We start from the raw sequence: 24283 nt of genomic DNA, 5'->3' as shown, positions 1-24283 counted from the left end.
AGCCTTGCTTAGTAAGATTCCATTTTCTACACAAATGAAGAAATATAAATATGAATAACATTAAATTATTTTAGACCATGGAAAAAGTCTTTGTCTTCTGTTTGGTGGCATGATTCTCTGCAACAGTAAGATAAGATACAAGTGTGCAAGCTACAACCAAAAACTATGAGGGGCCGTACAAGCCATAATTCATTCTGGCTCTCTCACACACATACATTCTCCTTTCACATGCATATATTCTCCTTTCACAGACATATATTTTCACTCTCACACACACCTATATTCTCCTTTCACATCCATATATTTTCACTCACACACATATATTCTCCTTTCACAGACATATATTTTCACTCTCACACACACATATATTCTCCTTTCACATGCATACATTCTCCTTTCACAGACATATATTCTCCTTTCACATGCATACATTCTCCTTTCATATGCATACATTCTCCTTTCACATGCATACATTCTCCTTTCACAGACATATATTCTCCTTTCACATGCATACATTCTCCTTTCACATGCATACATTCTCCTTTCATATGCATACATTCTCCTTTCACAGACATATATTCTCCTTTCACATGCATACATTCTCCTTTCATATGCATACATTCTCCTTTCACAGACATATATTCTCCTTTCACATGCATACATTCTCCTTTCATATGCATACATTCTCCTTTCACAGACATACATTCTCCTTTCACATGCATACATTCTCCTTTCATATGCATACATTCCCCTTTCACAGACATACATTCTCCTTTCACATGCATACATTCTCCTTTCACAGACATATATTCTCCTTTCACATGCATACATTCTTCTTTCACATACATATAGGCTTATTTTCACTCTCACACACATGTATTTTATATTGTCTCATCTTTTTTGGTATCCATTGCTTTGACTGACACAGGAAGTTCCTCCTTAGGCAGGAAGTTGCTCTCAAACCAGGAAATACTGCACATGTGCAAGCTTTGCTCAGCTCATCCCTGATGGTAAATAGCAAAACTCTACAATGATGCTATCCAAAGTCATCCTGTTTTCTCATTTAGTGCAGTTTTTTCTTTTGGGAGTAAGTAGCAATGAAAATGACAATAGAATTTTTTTCAACAATGTCTTACAATGTATGGAGCAAATGCAAAGAGAAGCTACCGATTCTTTTGTTCATGAGAGGCTGTATGGAGAACTTCGTGATCACATTCGAACCATATCTGGATTTCTGTCAATCTCAAGATTTGTGGAAGATTCAAGAAATAGAGAAGCCGTCAATACATTAGAGTCCTTGTATGGCTGTCTTAATTCTTTGTTGACTGCTTATGAAACCAGGCAAAGAACCAGTTCTGAGAACAGTTCTATCCTGTTGCCTCCACCTGTCACAACTGGACATCAAGGCAGACCTCAATACAGCATTTCAGAAGAGCAAATCTCTCATTTAGTATCCCTTGGAATGAACTGGCAATGCATTGCAACATGCTTAGGGGTAAGCTGTCGGACTCTCTACAGGCACAGACAGCGGCTTGGTGTTGAGCCACTAGCATATGCAACACTATCAAATGACAACCTGAACAGACTTGTTGGTGAAATTCTTCAGTCTACCAGAAATGCAGGAGAACGATATGTGCATGGGAGCTTGAGGTCACGTGGGCTACGCATTCAAAGGTGGCGTGTTAGACAGAGTCTGCAAGAAGTCGACCCTATTGGAAGGTCCTTCAGAAGACGCCATGCAATACGTCGACGAATTTACAGTGTTCCAACCTCCAATCAATTATGGTGAGTAAATTCTCAACAGAACAACTATGGGTAAATAAAGTAGCACAAACTATGTAGACAGTTTCTTACAATCCAGTTGGGTGTGATGGAGGAAGTACTTAAATTCTTTATTTGAATAACACTTGATTACAAGTATAAGCCTGCATTTTAAGTGAACAGCAAAATGGACTATCAAAAAATAAAGAGCTCATTATTAACTGTCAGAACTCCGAATCTGGTCGGTGGGAGTGAAAAACATGTTTTCTTTAAAAAATCGCCAAAAATACACCATTTATCATATAAAGCATATACAGCTGTAAAAACAGAAGCGATTGTCAATTCTTCATTTTTCCGATGGTCCTTGAAGTAATCATGTCTGACAAATGCTTCTGTGAGGAAAGGTAACTGAATCTAAGCTTAAAATAATAAAATTTTATCAAAATGACTTTATTCTACATGTCTCATTTAATTAGTTTAATATGAATTGCATATATATATTTTCCCATATTGGTAACACCTGTGGGCACTTGGAAAAATGTTGTATTGATCCCATCTTTTTCCAATTTTTGTAAAATACAATACCAAGGAAATTCAACTTGCGATTTTACTTTTTTTCATGATTTATAGCATTTTTAGTGTGTTATACTGCACATAAGACATTTTTGAGTGCTCCCTACTTCTAGCCATGATTAGTATGCTGTTTTCAAAGAGGTGCAGGACATATTGCAATAGAACACGGCCACAGTGAGTAAAATGTAACAGGAGCAAAAAATGTCCTGAAACGGCTTGGGGTTCAGACAGTTAAAAGTTATTTATTTGAGTGTTAAATGATTGATGTAAAACCACGGCCTTGTTATAATTTTTGTCACATAAATTACTCTGATTTCAATTTCTCTTAGGCATATCGACGGAAACCACAAACTTGTGAGATGGAGGATGGTGTTCCACGGCTGTGTTGATGGTTTCAGTCGAACCATCATCTACCTTGCTTGTCTAGACAACAACAGAGCCTCTAGTGTTTTGTCACTATTCATTGCTGGTGTACAGAACTTTGGATTACCGTCCAGGGTGAGATGTGATCATGGACTGGAAAACACTGGTGTTGCCCGCTTCATGATTTACAGGAGAGGATTGAACAGAGGTAGTGTTATTACTGGCAGGTCAGTACACAATCAAAGAATTGAGAGATTATGGGCAGAGGTTAATCGAGTAGTGTCGTTTCATTTTGTTAATCTTTTCAACTTTATGGAAGAGCATGATGTATTAGATTCACTTAATGAGCTCCATTTATTTTGTCTTCATTATATTTATTTGCCACGAATTCAAAGGGCTGCAACTGAATTTCAGAACCAGTGGAATAACCATGGTCTTTCAACACAGGGGGGGCAAACCCCCCTTCAGCTGTGGCAAAGGGGCATAGTTAACAATGCAGGGATCCATAACCCAGGTATGAATGGTATATGGGACATAGACAGTGGCTTTGGGATTGATGACAATAGGCCACTCTCAGAGTTACAGACAAATAATGTTGTTGTTGTTCCATCAATTAACATTACCATCAGTGACACAACAATGGATACACTACAGCAGACTTTTGATCCATTTGAAGATGATGGAAATCATGGTATAGATTTGTTTTGCAACCTTGTGCAATTCATTGAAGAGAGGTATTCTTAAAATCATTCAATGAAGAGATAAAGAAAAAAATAAAACAAAAGCACACTGAACAGAGATTTATTATTTGAAAATAGACTAAGAGCTCATTCACATCAACGTGAAAAGGTCCACACAGGATATTTACTTACTGTAGTTGTGTAACACAAAGCTGAATAAAGGAGACACTGCCAATCTTTGTGATGTGTGAAACCACAATTTTATTTTGACATGGTGTTCTTTGTTGAAAACTAACATCAACATTAATACTGCATCTGCGGAATCTGTCAACATTGAAGACAGAAGGAACATGAGAATCAACACAAAAGCTGCACAACAGACAGCAGAAGAGGACAATGGCAAAAAATTATTTCACATTCATTGACTCACTGGAAAAATACACTTTTCAAGTATTGCATGTTAAAACAGTAACAATTTGACAATTTTATAAAAAACAAAACAAACTTGAGACTTAATTATATCTGACATTTCAGAAGATCTTAATCACCTGGTCATTTTACAAGTGTTAGAACCTTTTCACACAAGGACTACAAAAGTGTAGCGCATCACTATGCTCAGCATATTCAATGGTAATAATCTCAGTGACATTTAGTTTACGCAACATTGACATTTTGGCCTGACATAAGAGATATCAGTTACATAAATACTGCTGATCAAAAGCAGGTAGAGTGGTGAACAACATTGTAGAAATTAAAACAAGGAAATTATCAATGACAACAAGCTACAGTAATTACAGTTTGGTCTCAAGATTACTGGCAACCTGATCCTGGCTAAAAATGAAGAGCTAAGATCCAAACCCATTTTAAGCTTACTCCACATTAACATCCACATTAAACTTGTTTTTTTCCTTCAATGAACTCTCTGATAATCTGAACAGTACTTAATAAGACATTTGCACCTTTTTGTTTTAACAAAGAAGCAACAAGTATATATTTTTCAAACATACACTGTGGAATGAAATCCATACCAAAACCACGTGACACGACCTGTTTTGGGGTTATTTGAGTTCTGACTCACATTTAACTTTGCAAACATGACCTACAATACTGAGAGGGAGGCCTGCCCGCAAATTATGCCATGCCGAAACCATGGGTATTGCCCAATGCAAAGTCCATGTTTTCCTGAAAGTCTTTGTAAGAGGTGTGCAGTGGTAACTTCAAACAATTGATGCAGGTGTTTGCAATTGGCAGTTTAGAAGTGGTTCCTGTGTCTTGGTGAAGAAATTCAATCGAAGGTTGTGGAGAGAAGCCAATTGGTGGAACAGTGTTGGCCCCAGTGGCAAAAGCGAGAATTGTCCCCAACTTCTGCGTTTCCTCTTGATGTAGAGAAAAACAAATACATCAGAAATTAGTTTAAAAACAAAACAAACAAACAAAAAAGACTGCACCAACACTACTTTTTACCTTTTCAAAACTAGGCCTCTGGCTCTGATTCCTGCTTGAACATGACATGTGCCAAATAATAGAGGATATCTCTGCAACTATAAGGTCTATTTGAATAAACATGATATCAAAATAAAGTTAACACGTGTAATATGTCCTCCAGAGGTGTAAGAATTAGTATAAGTTATATGTTACTGTGTCTTAAAGGAAAGACTTAATTTTCGCCTGAAGAAAAAAGTACACTTTTAGAGTGAATTTGTCATTGATAAATGCATTGCAGTCTACAACCTCCAGAAAACCATATAAACCTATAAGCATTACATAACCTGTGCCAAGATTGATGGTTAAAAAGTGAAGCAGAGCAAAATTAGAGAGGTTTTACTTTCTACTTAAACAATCTCAAATTTGGTACATTTTAAAATCATCTGTGCCATTATAAATTCTCAGGCAACTGTTAAACTCATTCAATTTCTCTTATAGATCACTTAAGGTAGTATTTCATCTAAATGTAACTATTTTAGGAATAATATATTAAATAATAGAATAGAATAGAATATACTTTAATAGTCCACGGATGAACAGCACATCAATGTGAAGCTTAAAAGCTCCCCTTAAAAGCTCAGGGAGAGACTCCCTGCTATGAAAATGAATAGAAAATGGCCATGATCGACTCAAAACTAAGCAGACACATTGGATTACCTATAAACAGCGTTTTAATGCTCTTGCACAGTTACTGTGTTTCAAGACCTGCTCATTTAGTTCCTTGCCGGAATTGTGTGTTTTTAGGGTAACAACGTTTTTTATGTGTTTTTAGCCAACAATTTTTCCATTAAGTGGGTATGCAGCATGACTATGTAGCTTCATGTTTACCATGCCTTGTATAGGATTTAGTGCTCTGCCCTCGGTACCGGGGGCACTCGGGCTAAAGTGTTTTTTAACTGATATACCATGACAAGATGTAATGCAGTACTAATTTCAAGTGAGAAGATATTTCAGTTCATACAAGACACGCTTAAAACACTTTTACACTAACCTTCTGCATCTGTTAGGTAGTCTCTCCAGTATGGAACAACAACTTCTTCCGCACGCCTTCTATTGCTGCCAACTGGAGATAGGCGGATGGTGAAAAGGCTGTCAACCAAGTCAGCAGTGAGGATTGTAGGAGACCAGCATAGAAGGGGGCGAAAACTCTCCGGGTGAGCTTGGATTTTGTCCAGCACACCAAGTGTTCTCAGTCCATCCCGAAATCTGAGTAAAAATCACAATTAGTTTTTAGTGTTTTGATATATATAGTGTACTGTATATACAGTGGGTTCCAAAAGTCTGAGACCACTAGCCAAGATACTTCAATTTTCGATTTGTTTCAAATGTAATGCTATTTTCTTCATTACTAATGATATCAGCTTAATCATTTGAGTGGAAAGTTAAGTATTTGAAAAATGTATATGATTTTCAAAATATCTTTAGTATTTGGTGCGTTCCCCTTTTGCTTTAATGACGGTATACACTGGAGCTGGCATGGACTCCACAAGATTGTGCAAACCCTGAAGACCCACGTTATCCGTAAGCCGTCCTGACCCACTGTTGCTGATGTTAGCACTGTTGCACTGTTAGCATACACTATTAACCTGACAGCCGAAGGGATGCAGAGACATTAGACGCTGCCTATAGAACACCTGTGAAGCACAGGAGCTGTCTGAGTTACAAAACTGCGACCCCCTATTAGGAGGGTGTGTGTGTACCTCTCAAAAGGACCACGCACTCTGTGTATCACTTGGAACATCAGGATGTCATCTACAAGCATATTCCTGTCTTCCAACCTCCGCAGCGGCCTTAGGCAGCCAGCATTGGACAGGTACTCCTGAAGTGGCTCTGTTGTTGCGAGCAGATCTTCAAATGATTTACACTCTGTGACCTTCCAATAGATACATGAAATTAAACTTTAGCAAAGTGAATTTAAAGTGCTGTAATCAAAAGTCTTCCTCTCTACACTTGTCACCAGGGTAGAAGCAGACATGCAAACACCACAACATATTCTAAAACTGAGGGGGAAATGTACCCTTTTAATTTTTTCGAGCAGGTCACTATCCGCAACATCTTTCAAAACTGGATTAGCACGTTCTGGGCCATCAACAAGGCAAGAGAAGAGAGTTGGGGACAGAAAGCCTGCGGGAGGTCCGCCATGTACAAGGCTTACTGCGATGGCCCTGCCTGCAATGAAGTACCGGTCCTCTCTCATGGCTAGAGAAAAAAAAGTTATATATTTGACATGAGTTTCGAACATGAGTACAAAGACTTGACAAATACCTTTACCATCAGATAAAATATAGTGATAAAGATGCAATAAATGATTTCTGGAGTTCAGCACCTCAATGATATGAGATTACAATCAATACATACCAGTACTGTTAAAGGCCAAGTTCATTTTGCCTTCTTCTCCCTCGAACATTGGAGATTGGGGCAAGGCTTCCATTAGAAGTCTTAAAAATTCTCTTCTTGGTCCACCCAAGTCGACAGCCTCTTCAGGAACTCCCATGTCATCAGAAAACCTGACAGAAATGGTGTGACATGGATCGTATGTCCCTCGTTTAAAACCTCTGATGGCTCCATCCAGGACTGTGGCTCGGTTAATGTTAAACTTGCATTTCTTGTGATGGTTTATTTTAGTTGCGAGGTCTTGCAAAATATCCCTCTCTGGCACAAAACATGCTGTGGTCCTTCTGAAACAAACATGATAAATATAAGTTAGAGAACACACCTTAGTGTCTGCACCAAAAACACCAGAGTAAATTCCTTGTATGTGAAAACCTACTTGGCAATAAAGATCTTTCTGATTCTGATAGTGTGGCAGGGTGTGTGTTGTTCATGATCACCGAGTATTTTTAAATTCAGTAAATGATTGTCACGTACAAGTATATTAGTAAGAATTTGGTACAGTAAAAGTCAATAGGTTGTGATATGGAGCAGATAAGCTAGCAAAGTTCTATAAACTGCATTCCCAAGCATGCTCAGTGGCATTTGCCATTCAAGTAACCTGTCTGCTGAGAGTAATAATGGTATTACTGTTATAAGTCTTTGTAGACAGTACGTGTAAGTAGTTATTTGTTGTCGGTTTGGCTCTGCATAACATTTCTTTTTAAATAATAAAAATATAGAAAATTGCCAGCCTTATCCTTTAACTTTTTATACAACATATACATACCAGTACTGTAAAGGGCCAATAAACACATTATATTAGCATATGTGAGAGGTCGGTTGAGGTTTATTACTTGGTTATTCCCTTGTGTTTGACATGGTTAATATGAACCCCACAATTTCTTTTTTTTTTTTAGGATAATTAAGTTTGATACTGCATCCTTATTTTAGTATATGCTCTAAATGTTCTAATGTAAATTTGTTTTTTCAGGCTGGAGGATTTTTTGGCAGTTGATATTAAAAGATGTTGTGGATGCGCTGAATGGCTTTCAACCAATCAAAATGAGAAGATTCTAACTAGATAAAAAAAAGTCAGCAATTACAACAAAACAGTTGGGTACCGTAAAACATTTGCATTTTACCAACCTTTCACTCTGCAGGCTTGCTAGTATAGCCTGATTCAAGTCCTCCTCATCAGAAGACATGTCAGACAGTGCAGCCACAACCGAAAGGTAGTTGTCATAGTTTGCTGACTGATGCTGTGTTGAGCTAGAGGGTAACACAGAAGTCAGCACCAGATTTGGCTCATCCGAGGTTGTTCCTCCATATGATGCGGTAGAAGGCTGACTTTCGGTAGGGCAGCTTCTTAGTGAGCATGATGGCAACTGATAAGAACTGGTTGAAGTGCTGCTGTAGTTGGGTGAGCTGCTGTGATGAGGGATGAGTGACGAGGGATAAGTTTCAACCTCAGGAGTGCAGTTTGGTGGGGAGGCTGTTGTAACATCGTTGAAGCTCTCTGAAGAGACACGTGAGTATATATCTTGTGTTAGAGATGAGGAGCGCAGCTGCCTCGCTGAAGCAGGGTTTACCTCACAATTCTCCTCACTGCTGTAGCCTGAAAGATCAGCCTGGGAACGACATTTAAAAAAATCAGATAAGCTGAAGTTCAACTTTAAACAAAACAGTACCTGGAAAATACCATCAACACCGTGATTATAGTGTTGTCATGATACCAAAATTTTGACTTCGATATGATACCAGCCTAAATATTTTGATACAGATACTGAAACGATACCACGGCAAAAATCTAAAACATTAGGAAAAGTAATGGAATAATAGATGACAGAACATGAAACTTGAAATTCTTTGGGGGTTGTTTTCACAATAAAAAAACTGAAAATATTTTGATTATGTCATGTAAGGTTGTGGAGGTTGTGACAATGTATAACATAAAATTGAATACCATTAATGATTTGATTTTTTTCCATTGTAATTTCATATGTATTTATTCAACGTAGCTTCATACTATCGTTTGTTTCATATCATACGAAAACTTATGCACACTTTTTTCGTACAATATTTCTACGTCTTCTACCAGTGGTTTAGGCAACAAAACTAGGGGGTTTAGGGTTAGGGAAAGGGCATGGCCAGGAAGCCCCGGTAGAAGTCCCGCCTCCTAATGTGGACCTCCAGGCTTCTTATACTACACTGTTGTTGTTGCCTTGAAGACCGCCTCCACAATTACGTCAGTTTCATACGGATTCCACTGCATTACTTTCCGTATCATATCACACGAACAGTGCATGAGGACAGACTGTTTTATCACAACTCTAACCTAAACAAAAAAATATGCAAATGTGATTCACATTTTGTGTCTTGTTTTAAGGTAATTAACTCTCCAGAAATCGTAACTGTTACTTCTTTTATCATCTTTAACAGAAAATAAAATGTCACAAATAGAGCCATTATATTTTATCTTAACAGATTAATGTAAACTGGATGCTGTTCTACCTGTACAGTAGGTGGCGGTATGCACTAGAAGTTATTGCAATCTGCCCAAAAAGCACAGAAGAAGAAGAGGTGACTTCCGCCAGCCACTTCCCTTTTCGCGTTGTTATCAGACGGATTTGATCAAATTCTTATAGTTTCGTGGGTGTTTTGATGTTCAAAAGTGTTTTCATGTATGCATGTTATGTATGCATGTTATGCACCAATTATGGGTTGTTATTATTATTATCACAACTCTCTGCAGGTCAATTCAAATGTGACATAACATACCATAACTGGCTTTGATGGTCTGATGTACAGGGCTTTAGATTTATATACTTTATGTATGAGATTTGCATCCAGCTCCTGTCCAGCACGCAGTTTGGGCAAAATTAATCTGTTGCCACATGCCATCAGAAACTCTAGGCTGAAAAACAGTGGGTATAAATGCAAAAGGTTAAAAAACAAAAATGCACAAGACACATTAAAACTGATGCACTGACAGTCTGTTTTCCTCTTTGAAGATAGACAAAGCAGAAAACCAGCAGTTAAACAATAAATTTAGGTTTCCTAAATAGTTTAGGTTTGGTCTGTTGCATACATGATATAATTTTATGTAAATTTCTCCACTTGAAAGGACAAAAATGACCTTTTTTTCATTTAGTAGTTTAGCCTTGATATAATAACATAAAAGTCCTTACCTCACATCAGCAGAGAGTTTTTCTCCAAAGGCATCCCTTATTTGTTCAGTGACAGTCCTCTGGTCCCAAGATTTCTGGAATTCAAATCCATTCAGTATATGTCCCTGTTCATGCAGCCGTTGCTTTTTGCGATGCTTGACGACGACATTGCTTGATGGCCTTGGAAGAAGGATGACGTCTTTGTTGAAAGTATCATGAAAATGTGTTTTGGCCCTACAAAAACATGAGACATAATCAACACCAAAAAACATGGCACAATTTAGGATGTTTTTTTTTTAGAATCCTATCACCGCTCTTTTAAAAAGTTGGCAGCCATTCATTTTATCATTCATGCCCTTTAACATTTTTAAAGAAAAGTACATCAAATCATTTGATACATTCAAATTAAAAAGCTGATAGATTAACATGAACGCAGAATTAGAAAACAGAAAAGGCTGTCCTGCAATGAAATACAATAACACTTAGGTCTGAACAATGTGACAATGGTCTGTAGTTTCAGTCTATGGTACATTAAACAGAAGTTCTGTTCTCATAAATATGCAAATGACACATTACACAAACACAACATAAAAAAAAACCGTCACGATTTCGCGAGGAAACGTACCGCATAACGAAATGGCAGCAGTCCGATGGGGTTAACAGGTTTGTGATTAACGTTAGGCATACAGTTTTCGAATTGAGCTAAATCAAAGCTAAAGTTAGCTTAGCGTTAGCTGTTTATGTTCGTTTTGGGTGATGTGGAGCGGAGTGAAGCGGTTTGCCTCTGCACCCTACCTGGCGGTGAGCGAAGAGCAAAACGCTTGAAATGTGAAAGCAGAGATAGTGACCCCTTTATAAAAACGCCTCACCTCTGGTGTTTGTCATTTGAATAATTCATTAATTTCTAAACGGTACGGACATGAACATTAGCACAACTATGTTAGGCTAACGCTCACGTTACAGCATTGACTGAAGCGTGTTGCTAAATTAGCAAACGTACATTTAGCTAGGATAACTCTAGTAGATTGACAGCTCACAGTTAAAAACGTTGTTCTTACCTTTTCTTTGAGCGGGAGCTCCAGTTCCCAAAATGCTGCTGCGTCTGGTATCGCAGAGACTGTTGGCCTTGTGTTGCGACCGCTGCAGGGTTGGCAACTCGGGAGCTGCTCGGCCTGAACAGTTGACGCAGCTCACTTTCCGTCGTACTGTGGCTGGCGGTCGGTGCAGATGTCCTCTGCCGCTCGACGGAAGAGGAGAGGGATGCTATGGTTTCGGGGAATGTTAAAATGTTCCTTAAAACCCCTATTGCCTGCTGCAGTGTTTGCCTCTCCTCTCCTCCTTCCATGCTGATTTTGACCTGAAATGACCCTGCTAGAGCTTCTCTCGGCCAATCACAGCGCGACAAATGAGCTGCCTTCCGTTTCCACTATACTACTTCCGTTTCAACTATACTCTCTCTCACACACACATACATTCTCCTCTCACATAGCTACATTCTCTCTCACACATGCATACATTCTTCTCTCACATAGCTACATTCTTTCAGACACATACATACATTTTCTTCTTACATACATATATTATGTATGTGATAAATATATAAATATGAGAGTGAAAATATTTGTGTGTGAAAGGAGAATATATGTGTGTGAGAGTGAATATATATGTATGTGAAAGGAGAATATATGCATGTGAAAGGAGAATATATGTGTGTGAGAGTGAAAATATATGTCTGTGAAAGGAGAATATGTGTGTGTGAGAGTGAAAATATATGTCTGTGAAAGGAGAATATATGTGTGTGTGAGAGTGAAAATATATGTCTGTGAAAGGAGAATATATGTGTGTGTGAGAGTGAAAATATATGTCTGTGAAAGGAGAATATATGTGTGTGTGAGTGAAAATATATGGATGTGAAAGGAGAATATATGTGTATGAGAGTGAAAATATATGCATGTGAAAGTAGAATGTATGTGTGTGAGAGAGCCAGAATGAATTATGGCTTGTACGGCCCCTCATAAAAAACAGTGTCAGCACTATAAGATGCATTTGCCACCATAGTGGTAGCAGCAGTGATGCAGCTTTATTCCTCACAAACATCTTTCAAAGTGGGTGCTTCATTTAAAATGATTTGGATTGATCGTGGGTCCTTGAGCATACAGGACTGCTGCAGTGCAGTTTGCCATCCATATTACTCTACAGGTTCTATGAATGGTGAAGTGAATAGTGGGCAAACTTGATTGAAGCGGTATAAATTACTTTATGCTCAAGTCACTTTCCCTGGATTAAAAACTAAAGTTCAGTGCAATTTTTCATCTCACATACATTCTCTTATCAATATCTTAGTATAGATTAGGAAGACACAAGGTTAACAGTTCTAAAATGTTAGTGGTGCTGACTTATGCCCAGGCGTTCACACATATTATTTATGATTTCCACAAAGTATAGGCTTAACATAGTAAACAACCACAGAGGCAACACAGGTCTTATTTGTACAAATCCTAATATATGTAAGCTAAAAAGTACTCAATACCATAACATAAGAAAGTGTAATGTTTGCAGCATTCATCATCTGACTCTATCTTGCATTGATGCCTACATCCGCAAGAGCTGAAGAGGCCCTTTTTGGCATTCCTTTTTTGCAGATACTTTTACATAACCTCAAGGGGAACATGAATGTCTGCAGCAAATCTCATGGCAGCGAATCACACAGTTTTCAGGAAAATTCCCTCACATGACTATAAATGTTAGCTCCAGGTTATTGATATTAAAAATCACGTGATTGCCAAGATCATTAGGGTACGTCATCTTGAAACCAACAATGTCTGTATAGACTAGTTTGCAGCTTATGTTGTCCAGTTCATCAACATATCACTGGATAGTGAAAGACTGGTAGGATATAGTTAGTCAGAAAACCACCAAAGTAAGTCACTACCATGTATCCATATTCTGTGCAATCTGTCCTACGTTCAAGATTCTGAAGCAAAAAACAGGAAAAAAGTGAAAATTTTGCTTCCAAAGCCAAAACGAAATTATGCTTTTTCATCTAAGGTCTGACATCTGAATCTGAGACCTGAGGATGTGCTACTATAGGCTACACCATAGGAGTACTAAGATACATTACATGTGTATCCTTTGTCGATATATTCCTTTATTATTTCCATTCCTTCCAACTCAGTTTAAAATTCTTGCAGTGACTCAGATGAATTCATAGTTTTCAGTCACTTGACCACCGCAGCAGCCTGGAGGGCAAAAAAGAGCGTAGTAACATGATGGCTTCCGTCTCTCCCTCCCAAAAGTTCACTGTCAAGCCTTGACACTAAATATGAACCTTCTCCTTAACTAACCTTAGAACACTTTATCCCCACACTGTCAGGATAAAAGTGTTTTTGCTCAGCTAGCGTTAGCTGGTTTGCTAGCGGTGTCGACAAGTTACAGCTGGAGTTGTTTACATCAGTCCATACATTGCGACGATGTCAGGAGTACTACATTGGCTGAACATACAATAATTCAAATACTCTGTTTACTTCAACTTCCCATTAATGAAATGTTCAAAGCTCAAAGACATGTGGACTTTAATTGTTGTTTTTTTCCCTCAGCAGGGACAGCGGAGCGTCTAATATAATTAATCCACATCTCCTCTTCTAAGGGTTTATTTCTCAGATGGGATACTTACTGGGATACTTCAGTGTTTTTGAAGTGGGGTTGTATGAGTTTTATGTCACTAGTAGTTCTACTAGCCATAACTGATGCCGGTCAGCTCGGCCCCTGTAATGAGAAACTAAAGGGAGAAACCGGACACACGCTAGGCTACAGTTTCTGCAGCCTGGGTCAGTCCTACCAAGTAATTCAGCTCACTTTGAAAGACTCCGACCTGAGCACTCATCTGGGTTTAGGTGTACGCTCTACTTGTGATTTTTTCAGCACTTCACTTTGACACCAGAAAGCCTGTTTGTTTTTGCATTATTTGCGGACACAACACAGACATGCTCCTCCACCTGCAGCGCACTAATCAGCTGTTCAGGTCTGCAGGCTCAAAGTCACAAAAATACAACTAAACTTAATAATGAGTGATTCTGACCATGCCGATGTCATGCCGTTTACTGCGGACACACCTTTATGAGCCGGAGTTTACAGAGGAAAAGGTGATTTAATGCACCGGAGGAAAAAGTGGAGAAACTTCTGAGCTGATCTGGAGAGCAGGAGAGATCCTGAGTTACCTGGTGGTGCAGGTGTGTTTACTGTGAGCTAATGCACACAGTTTACACACAATGAACCGAAAAAACAGCTTTCTGTCACGAGTAAGACCTGGTAACAACAGTCCCTGTCATTTCCCCCCAAGCCCATAGCAGTAAAAAGCCTTTTTTTGCCCTCCAGGGGGGACATTCCATGAGTGTGTGACGCCACGTGAAAACTATGAATAGTAGTAACAGAAACAGGAAGTGACTTTGAGCTATCGGGTTCTGTCCAATCAGAGACAAAAATTGTTGTCCCTACCCTTTCCATTTCGTGAAATGTCATTGTGTTTTGGGAAATGTTGTGTTTTGCCCTTCAGGGCCACCACAGTTTTCAGCCTTTCAGCAGCCAGACAGTACAGCATCACAAGCACCTGTCCCAAAAGCTCCTCACTCGATCGATCGGTCTGTAACACCATGTCATTATTAACATCATGCAGTGTGTAGAAGTTGAAAGGGCATGAATAACGTGGAAACACAGGTGAGTGCAGGTCTTACTCTTATCTAGACCCTCCAGCTGTGCCCCTTTACTGCCTCTGGTAACAGGAATGTAGTTCACAGAGTTTAAAATTAGTCCAGGCATCTATCATTTCCCACCGGCTGAATAGGTTGGTGTCGGAGTCCTGGCACAGGTGATCTGTCTCCACAGGTCTGACTGTAGCACCATCACTCAAACACAGCACCCTGTCACTGAGGACAGAGCCAACGCCCAATGAGCAGAAAATATTTAATGAGACACATAAGCAAACATTGGTTTCACGCATATTTTTTTGGTGGGCAGGAACAATAAAAGAGGGACTATCAATCTACATGTGACACAACTGATTTGAAAGTCAAGTAGACTGCTTTAGTTGTCATTTTTCAAGATGTTCAAGAGAAAGACCTTCTGTGAGACGATCTGTTAATGCATATTTTATGTTTTTTGTAATGAGCTGGTGTGTCTGAACACTGGGCAAGAGCTACAACACGTCAGCTGGAGGGCATGGAGCGGCAGTGCTAACACATGGCAGGTGATAACTTAGCTGTTGTTCAACATGTGGCCTAAAATACAACTGTGACATAACACATCTACCTCTTTCTGTTGTACCACCACACAGGAATAACACACCTGAGGTCCGACAATTGTAAACACAGCCCTAAAGCAATTCTTGGAATTACATTTTTAAATTTGCTTTTGTTGTATGATAACTTTTTTTCAGAACACGTTTGAAAGTGCTGTACTGCCTTGAAACTGTTTCATTTTCTTAAGGGTCTTTTTTATTCCTTTGACACGGAATATTTCAAATTCATAGCTGTGCATTTCATCATTTTGAGATTGCTTCTTCTTTTTGTGCTTTGGTCAGATTGAACATTTTTCAGACATAACAGGCAACATTGCACAGCAATAATCCAAAATTGGTTTAATTTTATGACTACAAAAAGGCCACAAATTCTGATGAACATCAAAATCACCTGTACAGGTGTATTCATGATACAATTTTAATAAACATTATAATTTAAACTAAAGAGTGATAATGATTCACAGATGTTTTCATTTGATCATTTTATTTCACAAAAATATCATGTTTACAACAAATAAGAATGTAAACCAAGCCCAATATGCAGTAGGTGCTTTAATAGGAATTGCCATTCTGGTTGTTCTTTAGTAGAAAAAATGTCACAGTAGCATTACATAAGATGCACTTATTATAAATGTTTCAGGGGTTATGAAAAGTGTATTGCAAAGTAATTGCTCAATGATGTTCTGTTATGTGTTCTTCCTGGGAGTTACACCTAAACACAACTGCAGAGTCACACACACACGCACGCATGCACGCACGCACGCACGCACGCACGCAAAACACACACACATACACACACCGCATTACAGCTCGACAAAGGCACTAAGTGATTTGACCCTGTTCAGCGAGCAGCACCCTTGCCATCAGTGTTTCCTCTCATGACTGCTGATATTCACCACAATTGATCGAGGCATCAGGGTTTGTGGAAGGTCTAGTGTTTATTGATTGTGCTGCTGGGCTCAGGTTAAGGGTAAGGTCAGTCTTTTCAATCGCTCTTGAGGATTTCTTCCTATCCTGTGGAGGAGCTCCCCTCAATCAATAGCTCATTATTGTGCTTCTTTACACAGCAGTAAGAACAAAGAAAACAGGCTATTTTCCATGGAAGTTCCTGATAATTGGTGATTGAGATGCTCATGCTTAGCGCTGTGCTTCCTAAAAACCTAAATCATAACAAAATCAAAGCTGATAAATACCAGTGATGAACTAACAACACTAACTAACAATTACACTTAACTGACTTTAAAGTACATTTTACATTCACCGAGCTGATTATCAAAATAACAATTGCAGGTGTGTAGTTCTTACTTTTGAAAATGTCTTGCTATGAAATGTGTGTGTGTGTGTGTGTGTGTGTGTGTGTGTGTGTGTGTGTGTGTGTGTGTGTGTGTGTGTGTGTGTGTGTGTGTGTGCATGTGTGAGTGCGTGCGTGAGTGCGTGCGAGCGTGTAAAATCAAAATGTGAAAATTAATGAAAACGATCTAGAAGAAGTGTAATGCTGGAAGTCTTCCTAAAATACATTGTTTCTAATGTATGTGATTCATTTCGATACTTAAATTGTTTTTTTGAACTGTTTGACAGCAACAATGTTGGTAAAAGAAAATACATTGCTGTGGTGTCCTCAAGGGGGTGATCCCCCCCTGGTGCCCTCATGTCTGAAAGTAACCATACCAAAGGGCCCTCTTGGATTGGAAAACATTAGAAAAGTACCTTCTCTGGTGCCCTTACAGTGGATAACAGGTAAAAAAAAAAAGTGTCCTCCGGATGCCCTTCCAATGAACTTGATGTGGAAAAATGCCCTCTGGATGACTTATATTGTTAAAAGTGTCTTCTGGGTTTCTCTATATTGGATTGAATACACAAAAGTTCCCTTTGAATGCCCTTCCAGTGATTTAAATGTTTTGTTTTTTTTGAAGTGCCCTCTCTGGGACTTTTTAGGTAAATAACGTGAAAAAGTGCCCTCTGAATGCTTTTTATTAAACTTCACAGATAAAGAAAAAGGCCCTTTGGATGCCCTTCTGATGAACTTAAAGTAAAAAAGTGCCCTCTGGATGCCTATCAGTAAACTAGATAGGGTGCTCTAGAGTTGCCACTTTAGTGGGAAAATGCAAAAAAAAAAGGGCTCTCTGGATGCCCTTGTAGTTAATTATTGCATGTTACATTATGGGAATTATGTAATATAAAAGATAATACAGAAATATAATCAATGATTTTCTGTTTTCCTTACATGATTTAATTCCCACCATCAGTCACAAAAATATTCACGATGATGCAGGGAATGAAATTAAATGCTCAAAATTTTCGAAACATCCACTTTGAAAAATAAAAAGTGAAAAATGGGCTACTCTCTCACCAGCTTGCAGAGACACACACCCACGTGCGTCAGTCAAAGTCATGACACTATAACGAGGTGACGTTCGACGATGGTCACGTTACTGCCGGCCTCTTTATCTCATTTGTACTCAAACTTCCCCCAAGTTGTACTGATTGATGCTGAACTTCAAAGTAGAAATCTTGGAAACCTAATTTTTATGCAAAGGAAAACACTGACCAACCCAATGGTGAAAATCCTGAAAGACAAAATCTAAGCATCAGTATCCTGGGACTATCCAATCTGATTGCATCCCTGGGCCAATTGCGACGGCAGGATTTCAGATGTTTTGTATATCCGTTTGGGGGGGACCATACAGTTTCTAGATGGATAGTGGAGTTGGACAGGAGTAAAAGAGACAGCATGGCTACTTTCCTGTGCATGGGTGTGTCTGTAAATAGATAAGTTCCTGATGTGCCACTTGACACTTTGCATTGCATTGTCTGACAGCAGTTTGTGAATGTGTGTGTGAAAGAGTGTTTAGGGCTCTAAAAGGGTCACTTTAGTGCATGGCCATATACTATATCAAGTTTTTCTGTAATGATAATACATTTATTTATGTTGTTTCGCTTCTACTTCTATTTTTATTGTGTGATCATGGAAGATATTAATGCTGAAGTAACAGCAGGGTCCTAATGCGTACGAGGAACCCTGATCTAAGAGATAAAGGCAAAATGGAACAACATGAAATACAAATTAGTGTGTAGGTTTTCTTATTTAATGATTCAGTCCAAAGAGGGTTTAATAAATGTCTGTGTGAAATTACATCCAAAACATATAGCTAGAGTAAACTTGAAATCAGTGTCAGAATTAGAAAGGTAAAGCCAAACTGATAATAGATTGTTGTTCATGTGTGACCCCCAAATTTGCAAAAACAAAAAACTTCTGCCACTTTAACATCTTGTTGGCAATCCAGTGAAATGTACATAACCAAGAGCCAGCATGTGGCCCCTCTGCTTTGAGAAATGTACTTATCCCCAAACAATTAAACTCGACCATTTCCTCGTGCTGCCCGTAATAAAATATCTTCTTGAAAAGCTGTAATATTAAAAGAAATAACAGGGCTAAATGAACTGTAATTAACAAGATTAGAAAGTGTTAGTTGCAACAATAATTAGTCGTTGTGCATTTCAAAGGTGAATCTGACTGAAGTTAACATTTTAAAATTACCAAAGACGCAACTGTGGGGCCAAAAAGACAAGCATTTTTACTCAAATAAAATAAAATAAATGATATACCATTTTGTGATGTGTTGCTTTTTTATGTTTGAAAAGAACAAGTTGGCTTCTTTCACTTCTCCACACAGCTTGACATTTCACACATATCAAAACATTGTTTGTGAGAGGTCATATAATTTGATTTGGCTGTTTCTCTTTACCTGTGGCATTGCTGATACTTTGCACAAGCCATTTCCTCTCTTCCCCACTTTGTCTTTTAGATTATTCTCTAAATCACAGACTGCAGGTTTATGTCCATGGACTACTGTTACAGTCTGCTGAAAAGTGGCTTTTAGGGTGCAATGTACCAAATGTGCATTCAGAAACTTGGCATCCTGTGTCTTCAGTTTAATTGATTTATTCCTTGTCTTTGTTTGACTGGAATATATAGCCTGGTCTGAGAAATGAAATGAGAAGTGAAAGATAGACCAATTTGACAAGTGTACCCCCTTCAGGGTTCAACTGCCTAAGAACAAAAATATCAGCCTCTGGGGTATGTTTAGGAGAGTGCTTATCTGTTGTTCAGCTTTTCCTATGTGATGTCAAGCACAGATGTAACCAGACTAAGTGACAGAGACATGTTAATTACTGTCTCTTGTTCAGTGTCAATAGCATCTTGATTGCCCAGATAGTCTCAAGCATCATTGTTGACCAATGACTGCATGTAAACATGGACTAACTGTTCCCTTCTCTTTCCATTATACAAAAGTGAGGCCAAAACACAACAACCAATGGGTGTTGACGGTCTCTGTTAAAAATGAGACTGCATGTCAATGAGATAATCTGCATAAATAAAGGTTCAGATAAAAAACAGTAATACATTGAAACCATGTGAACATTTTTATTTGGCATGTATTTTAAGTTGTGACCAATTTCCCATCTGTAAAATGGAGTAGAAAGGGCTTTATAAACTGCTGTAAACTTAAGCCACTCAGCAAGGGTAGCAAGTGTTTTGGTTTCACTTTTGAGGAGCTGCTATGCCTTCCATTTTTTAATACAGTTTATGTTGATAGTCCACATAGCTGGATTACGAATTACAAAAAAATGCAGTCATTTCTTTCTGTCTGTCTTATTAGCAAAAGCTTCATAACTTGTAATCATCCTAAAACTAGATTTTTAGGAGCTAAAATAGCTACAGTTTCAGAACTTGCCACATGTTGAGTTAAACAATTCATTTGAGACATTGTATGTGCAGGAAATAATACAGATCACAACACAATTCTTCAATCAGTAGAAACACATGACTTAGCCAAACATCTTGCAAAGTTTTCAATTCAATCTGCAATTTCCTCTGTAAAAAAAGAGCTGCTACTGGCTATTTGTCCACCTCTGTGTGGGTATTGTCCTAGTTATCTAAAGAAGCATGAACTTCCTTGGCCTTGTAAATACAAGAAATGAGTCTCTCTGACAGGCATCTGTATCAAGAGTTCTTGATGATATATGTACGATTAAAAATACAACACTTGAATTGTGATTCCCAAAATTGAGGCTACTGTGGAGTATTTGCAACATCCAACAATGGACTGCAAAAGCTTTTGTTTATGTGAGTTCAACAGTTATTATCAAAATCCATTGTTTCTAGTGTGATCCATAATAAGGTTACATTGTCTGATTTGAAAATGCAGTGTTGACCTGCAGAATCACATGCATATCTTGTGAACTGAAAATTGGAGCAGGGTGTGAGCTGATGAAAGTGGCACAGCACTGCCCCCATGTGATATCTCAGTGCTCAAATTTAATTTGGCTGCCAAACCAAAACATTCCAAACTAAAAGTATCGAAAAAGTGCTTCCCCTTTTCTTCCATTTATCTGTAGAATAATTAGAGTTAGAGGCAGCATATTAGGTTCTCTAACATGTTTTATTTAGATCAGTTTTATGTAATTTTCTGTCCCTATTCACTGATGTTGAAGAGGTATTTTTGTTTTTTTTCCAAGTAATCAGGTTCACAGAAAAGAAGTCCCCATCTCATCGACAAGCCTCATTTCAGTCCAGTTTATCAGTACATGACTTGATGCAACAGCGTAGCCTGCTGGTGCTTTCCTTGCATCATTTAATCACTGTCAAGCCTTTTCTTTTCTCTTTTTACTTATGCCAGTGTTCAAAAAAACTAATTCTGCCTTGCCAACTACCCTTGCCCTTGTGTGTTTTGTTATTTACTACAAAATTCACATTTGGTTATTTTTAAAGAAGCTAGTAAGGAAAGTAGCAATCCTTCAACATCAAGTTTGGTTTGGATTTCTGTTTTTTATTTGCAGCACCATAAGAACAGAACAGAACAGAAAAGATCAGATCTCCTTTTTAATAAACTCTCCTGGCGCTGGTTGTTGAGACTGAGGATTGCCAACAGAGCCGCCACCAACACCATCATCGTTATCGTTAGGCCTCTGTCTGTTAGTGGTGTCAATAGATTCACTATCAGTTATGATGATGTTGCTGATGTATAAACTTTTGAACTTACCTCCAGAGCTCTGCTGGACATGGATGGTGGCTTTGGATCCTCCACTGGTCAATCTAAACATGGTTAAGCAGTGAGTTAGTCCTTGATTCATTCACAGTTGATACCAATACTGCAGCTATAAAACAACATGAAATATTTGAGTTTATCCCACCTGCTCTCCTCTCCTTCCAGCAGCTTCCTGTAGGTGGCGATTTCAATGTCCAGGGCCAGCTTGACGTTCATCAGTTCCTGGTATTCACGTACCTGGCGGGCCATGTCTTGCTTGGCTTTTTGCAGAGCAGCTTCCAAGTCCCTGATGCGGAGCTTGGCATCTTTAACTTCACAGTTATAACTTCAGATCTGATTATACCTTGAAGATTTTTCTCACTGAATCATCATCCATTCTTGACGTTTACCTGTCCCTTGACAGCATCAATCTCATGCTGAAGGCAGGCGATCATGCGGTTCAGCTCAGCCATCTCAACCTTGGTTGTGCGCAGGTCATCACCATACTGACCAGCAGAGGACTCCATCTCCTCATACTGTTTAGAAAAGTACATCAAGGTGTTTTAGATGCATAATCCTGAAAGTCCTGAAAAAGAAAGTGGGGATGGATTTGTTCTTTGCCTTTCTCTTACCATCTGTTTGTACCAGCTCTCTGCATCAGCCTTGCTTTTGTTGGCGATGTCCTCATACTGAGCGCGCACTTCAGCCACAATAGAATCCATGTCCAAGTTACGGCTGTTGTCCATCTCCATGATGACGGAGGTATCCTTGATCTGGCTTTGCAGCTCAAGAAGCTCCTATACCAATGATTTTTGAATACCAGTTAATTATCAATGATCTATAGATGGCTGTAGTGTTAAGCAGTGGATCAAGTAAACATGACAGATACATACAGCATCATAGACGGCTCTGAGGAAGTTGATCTCATCCTGAAGAGCATCAACTCTTGCCTCCAGCTCCACCTTGTTCATGTAGGCAGCATCGACGTCCTGTAAATTACATTTTGTGACAACACAATCAGCTGACAATATTGAATTAAACCTTGGGATAAAAAATGCATCAGGTGTCATCCTTAAGCTTAACTCTGTTATTTTTAAATAACCTGGGCCCTTTTGACATTTATCCAAACTAAATGACTAATGGTTTATAGGAGTGTTACAGCAGAGTTGCCTGTGGGCTGTAATGGCTATAAATGGCACTTTTATTTATTTAGCAGTTTGAAGTTGAAGCCAGCCATTGGAGCAACACAGAGAAGTTAAACTGTTTATAACTTGGCACCTAACTTTTTTTAAAGGCCCCTGGTAACAAAATGATTAAATGTATTCATACCTTCATCATCAGAACAAATTCATTCTCAGCAGATGCACGCTTGTTGATTTCATCTTCATACCTACAAGAACAAAAGGAAAGGCCTTAGTGCATCGACCTCCTCACTTCATCAGGTGTACAACTCTTGATCATGTCATACTGATACTTACTTCCTCCTAAAGTCCTCAACCACACCCTGCATGTTCTTCTGCTCTCCCTCCAGCTTGGCCTTCTCATTGCCGAGCCCCTCGAGCTGTCTGCGCAGGTTGGCAATGTAGGCCTCAAACATGCCATCGATGTTGGAGCGGGTGGTGGTCTGGTCCTGCAGGAGGCTACATTTGGTCTCAAGCATCTTGTTCTACTGCTCCAGGAAACGGACCTGGGGAAACACCAAATCAAGCAAGGTTGTCAGAGGCTGTTTTGAAAGTATTCTCTCTGTATATAGCATATACCAACAATAACCAGTCAATCTACGAAATGTGCAAGTGACATGCTTTGGACTCTGCAGACGTAGTGAAGAGTGTGAAAAGGATTTACTACATACTTAAGTTTAAACTTTTCTCTTTTCAATAACAAATTAGGACAGGACTTATGACAGCTAGATATGAATGTTTACCAGGGAGACCCTGCAGATTTGTAACACCATGATAATGAGAACCAAATGAGTATGTACCTAAGACACTGAGGAGTCACACAGAGCTCACAGAAACTAACCTTGTCGATGAAGGAGGCAAAGCGGTTGTTGAGGGTCTTGATCTGATCCTTCTCCTGGTTACGGACAACATTGATGGTGGGGTCAATCTCCAGGTTGAGAGGAGCCAGCCGGCTCTTGTTTACCTGGACAGCTGTGATCGGTGGAGCGAAGTAACAGCTAAAATTCAAGTTATGTTTGTCTTCATGCATGTCTGTTTGAATTACCTTGTATTTTAGGACATTTTATGCTATTTATTTAAAGATAACCATCTTATGCAGTTATATCAGCATGTCTTTTGTTTTTCTTTATGGCACATATAAAAGAAAAAAACAAAACATTGCTATTCAATAACACGAGCCAAGATATAACAGGTAAATTCAATAAAACTAACCACTAACATGTAATGTGCAGGAGGATCCAAAAAAACCCTAACAGGCTTGTCGAGTGGCCCTCCTAAAGAAAACAATCAACACGAAGACAAAACATCAATGTCTTTTGTGGGTGTTATATGAATATAGTGATATAATAATTCTCAACTCAACCTATTTTTATTTATA

General features: G+C 38.7%; 2 protein-coding genes across 5 annotated transcripts; both read right to left on the bottom strand.

Annotated features, from left to right (window-relative positions):
- Positions 1–3614: 3614 nt before the first annotated feature.
- LOC117822708 (G2/M phase-specific E3 ubiquitin-protein ligase-like) lies at positions 3615–11898 on the bottom strand. 4 transcript variants are annotated; one of them, XM_034697587.1, is made up of 9 exons: positions 11461–11891; positions 10424–10636; positions 10014–10149; positions 8382–8863; positions 7221–7537; positions 6880–7061; positions 6563–6735; positions 5854–6068; positions 3615–4753 (listed from the first exon to the last, which is right to left on the bottom strand). In XM_034697587.1, exons 1-9 carry the CDS (start codon positions 11745–11747, stop codon positions 4509–4511), a joined length of 2250 nt encoding a protein of 749 aa, XP_034553478.1. In that variant the 5' UTR covers positions 11748–11891; the 3' UTR covers positions 3615–4508. The 4 variants fall into 4 exon arrangements, with proteins under 4 accessions (XP_034553478.1, XP_034553486.1, XP_034553470.1 ...); XM_034697595.1 differs by having other exon boundaries at positions 7221–7540; positions 10424–10582; XM_034697579.1 differs by having other exon boundaries at positions 7221–7540; positions 11461–11889.
- Positions 11899–21505: 9607 nt separating this feature from the next.
- Positions 21506–23411, bottom strand: LOC117811724 (intermediate filament protein ON3-like). Its single transcript, XM_034682161.1, is given in 7 exon segments — positions 21506–21792; positions 21891–22056; positions 22089–22260; positions 22357–22521; positions 22618–22713; positions 23054–23114; positions 23203–23411. Coding segments are annotated over 7 exon segments (1068 nt in total). The 5' UTR covers positions 23385–23411; the 3' UTR covers positions 21506–21566.
- Positions 23412–24283: the final 872 nt, after the last annotated feature.

The sequence above is a fragment of the Notolabrus celidotus genome, chromosome 1 (assembly GCF_009762535.1).
Source record: "Notolabrus celidotus isolate fNotCel1 chromosome 1, fNotCel1.pri, whole genome shotgun sequence".
NCBI lineage: Eukaryota > Metazoa > Chordata > Actinopteri > Labriformes > Labridae > Notolabrus > Notolabrus celidotus.
The sequence above is the reverse complement of the archived record's forward strand: the minus strand, read 5'-3'. Positions and strand labels throughout refer to the sequence as shown.

What these genes read in the sequence shown, in the direction of transcription:
- LOC117822708 (XM_034697579.1), bottom strand. Translation starts at nt 11,747, where the DNA reads ATGGAAGGAGGAGAGGAGAGGCAAACACTGCAGCAGGCAATAGGGGTT. An exon ending in AAACTCTCTGCTGATGTGAG is followed by an intron (nt 10,150 to 10,423) that starts GTAAGGACTTTT and finishes ACTGTTTTTCAG; the next exon opens with CCTAGAGTTTCTGATGGCAT. An exon ending in CTTGGCCTTTAACAGTACTG is followed by an intron (nt 7,062 to 7,220) that starts GTATGTATTGAT and finishes TTTTTTCTCTAG; the next exon opens with CCATGAGAGAGGACCGGTAC.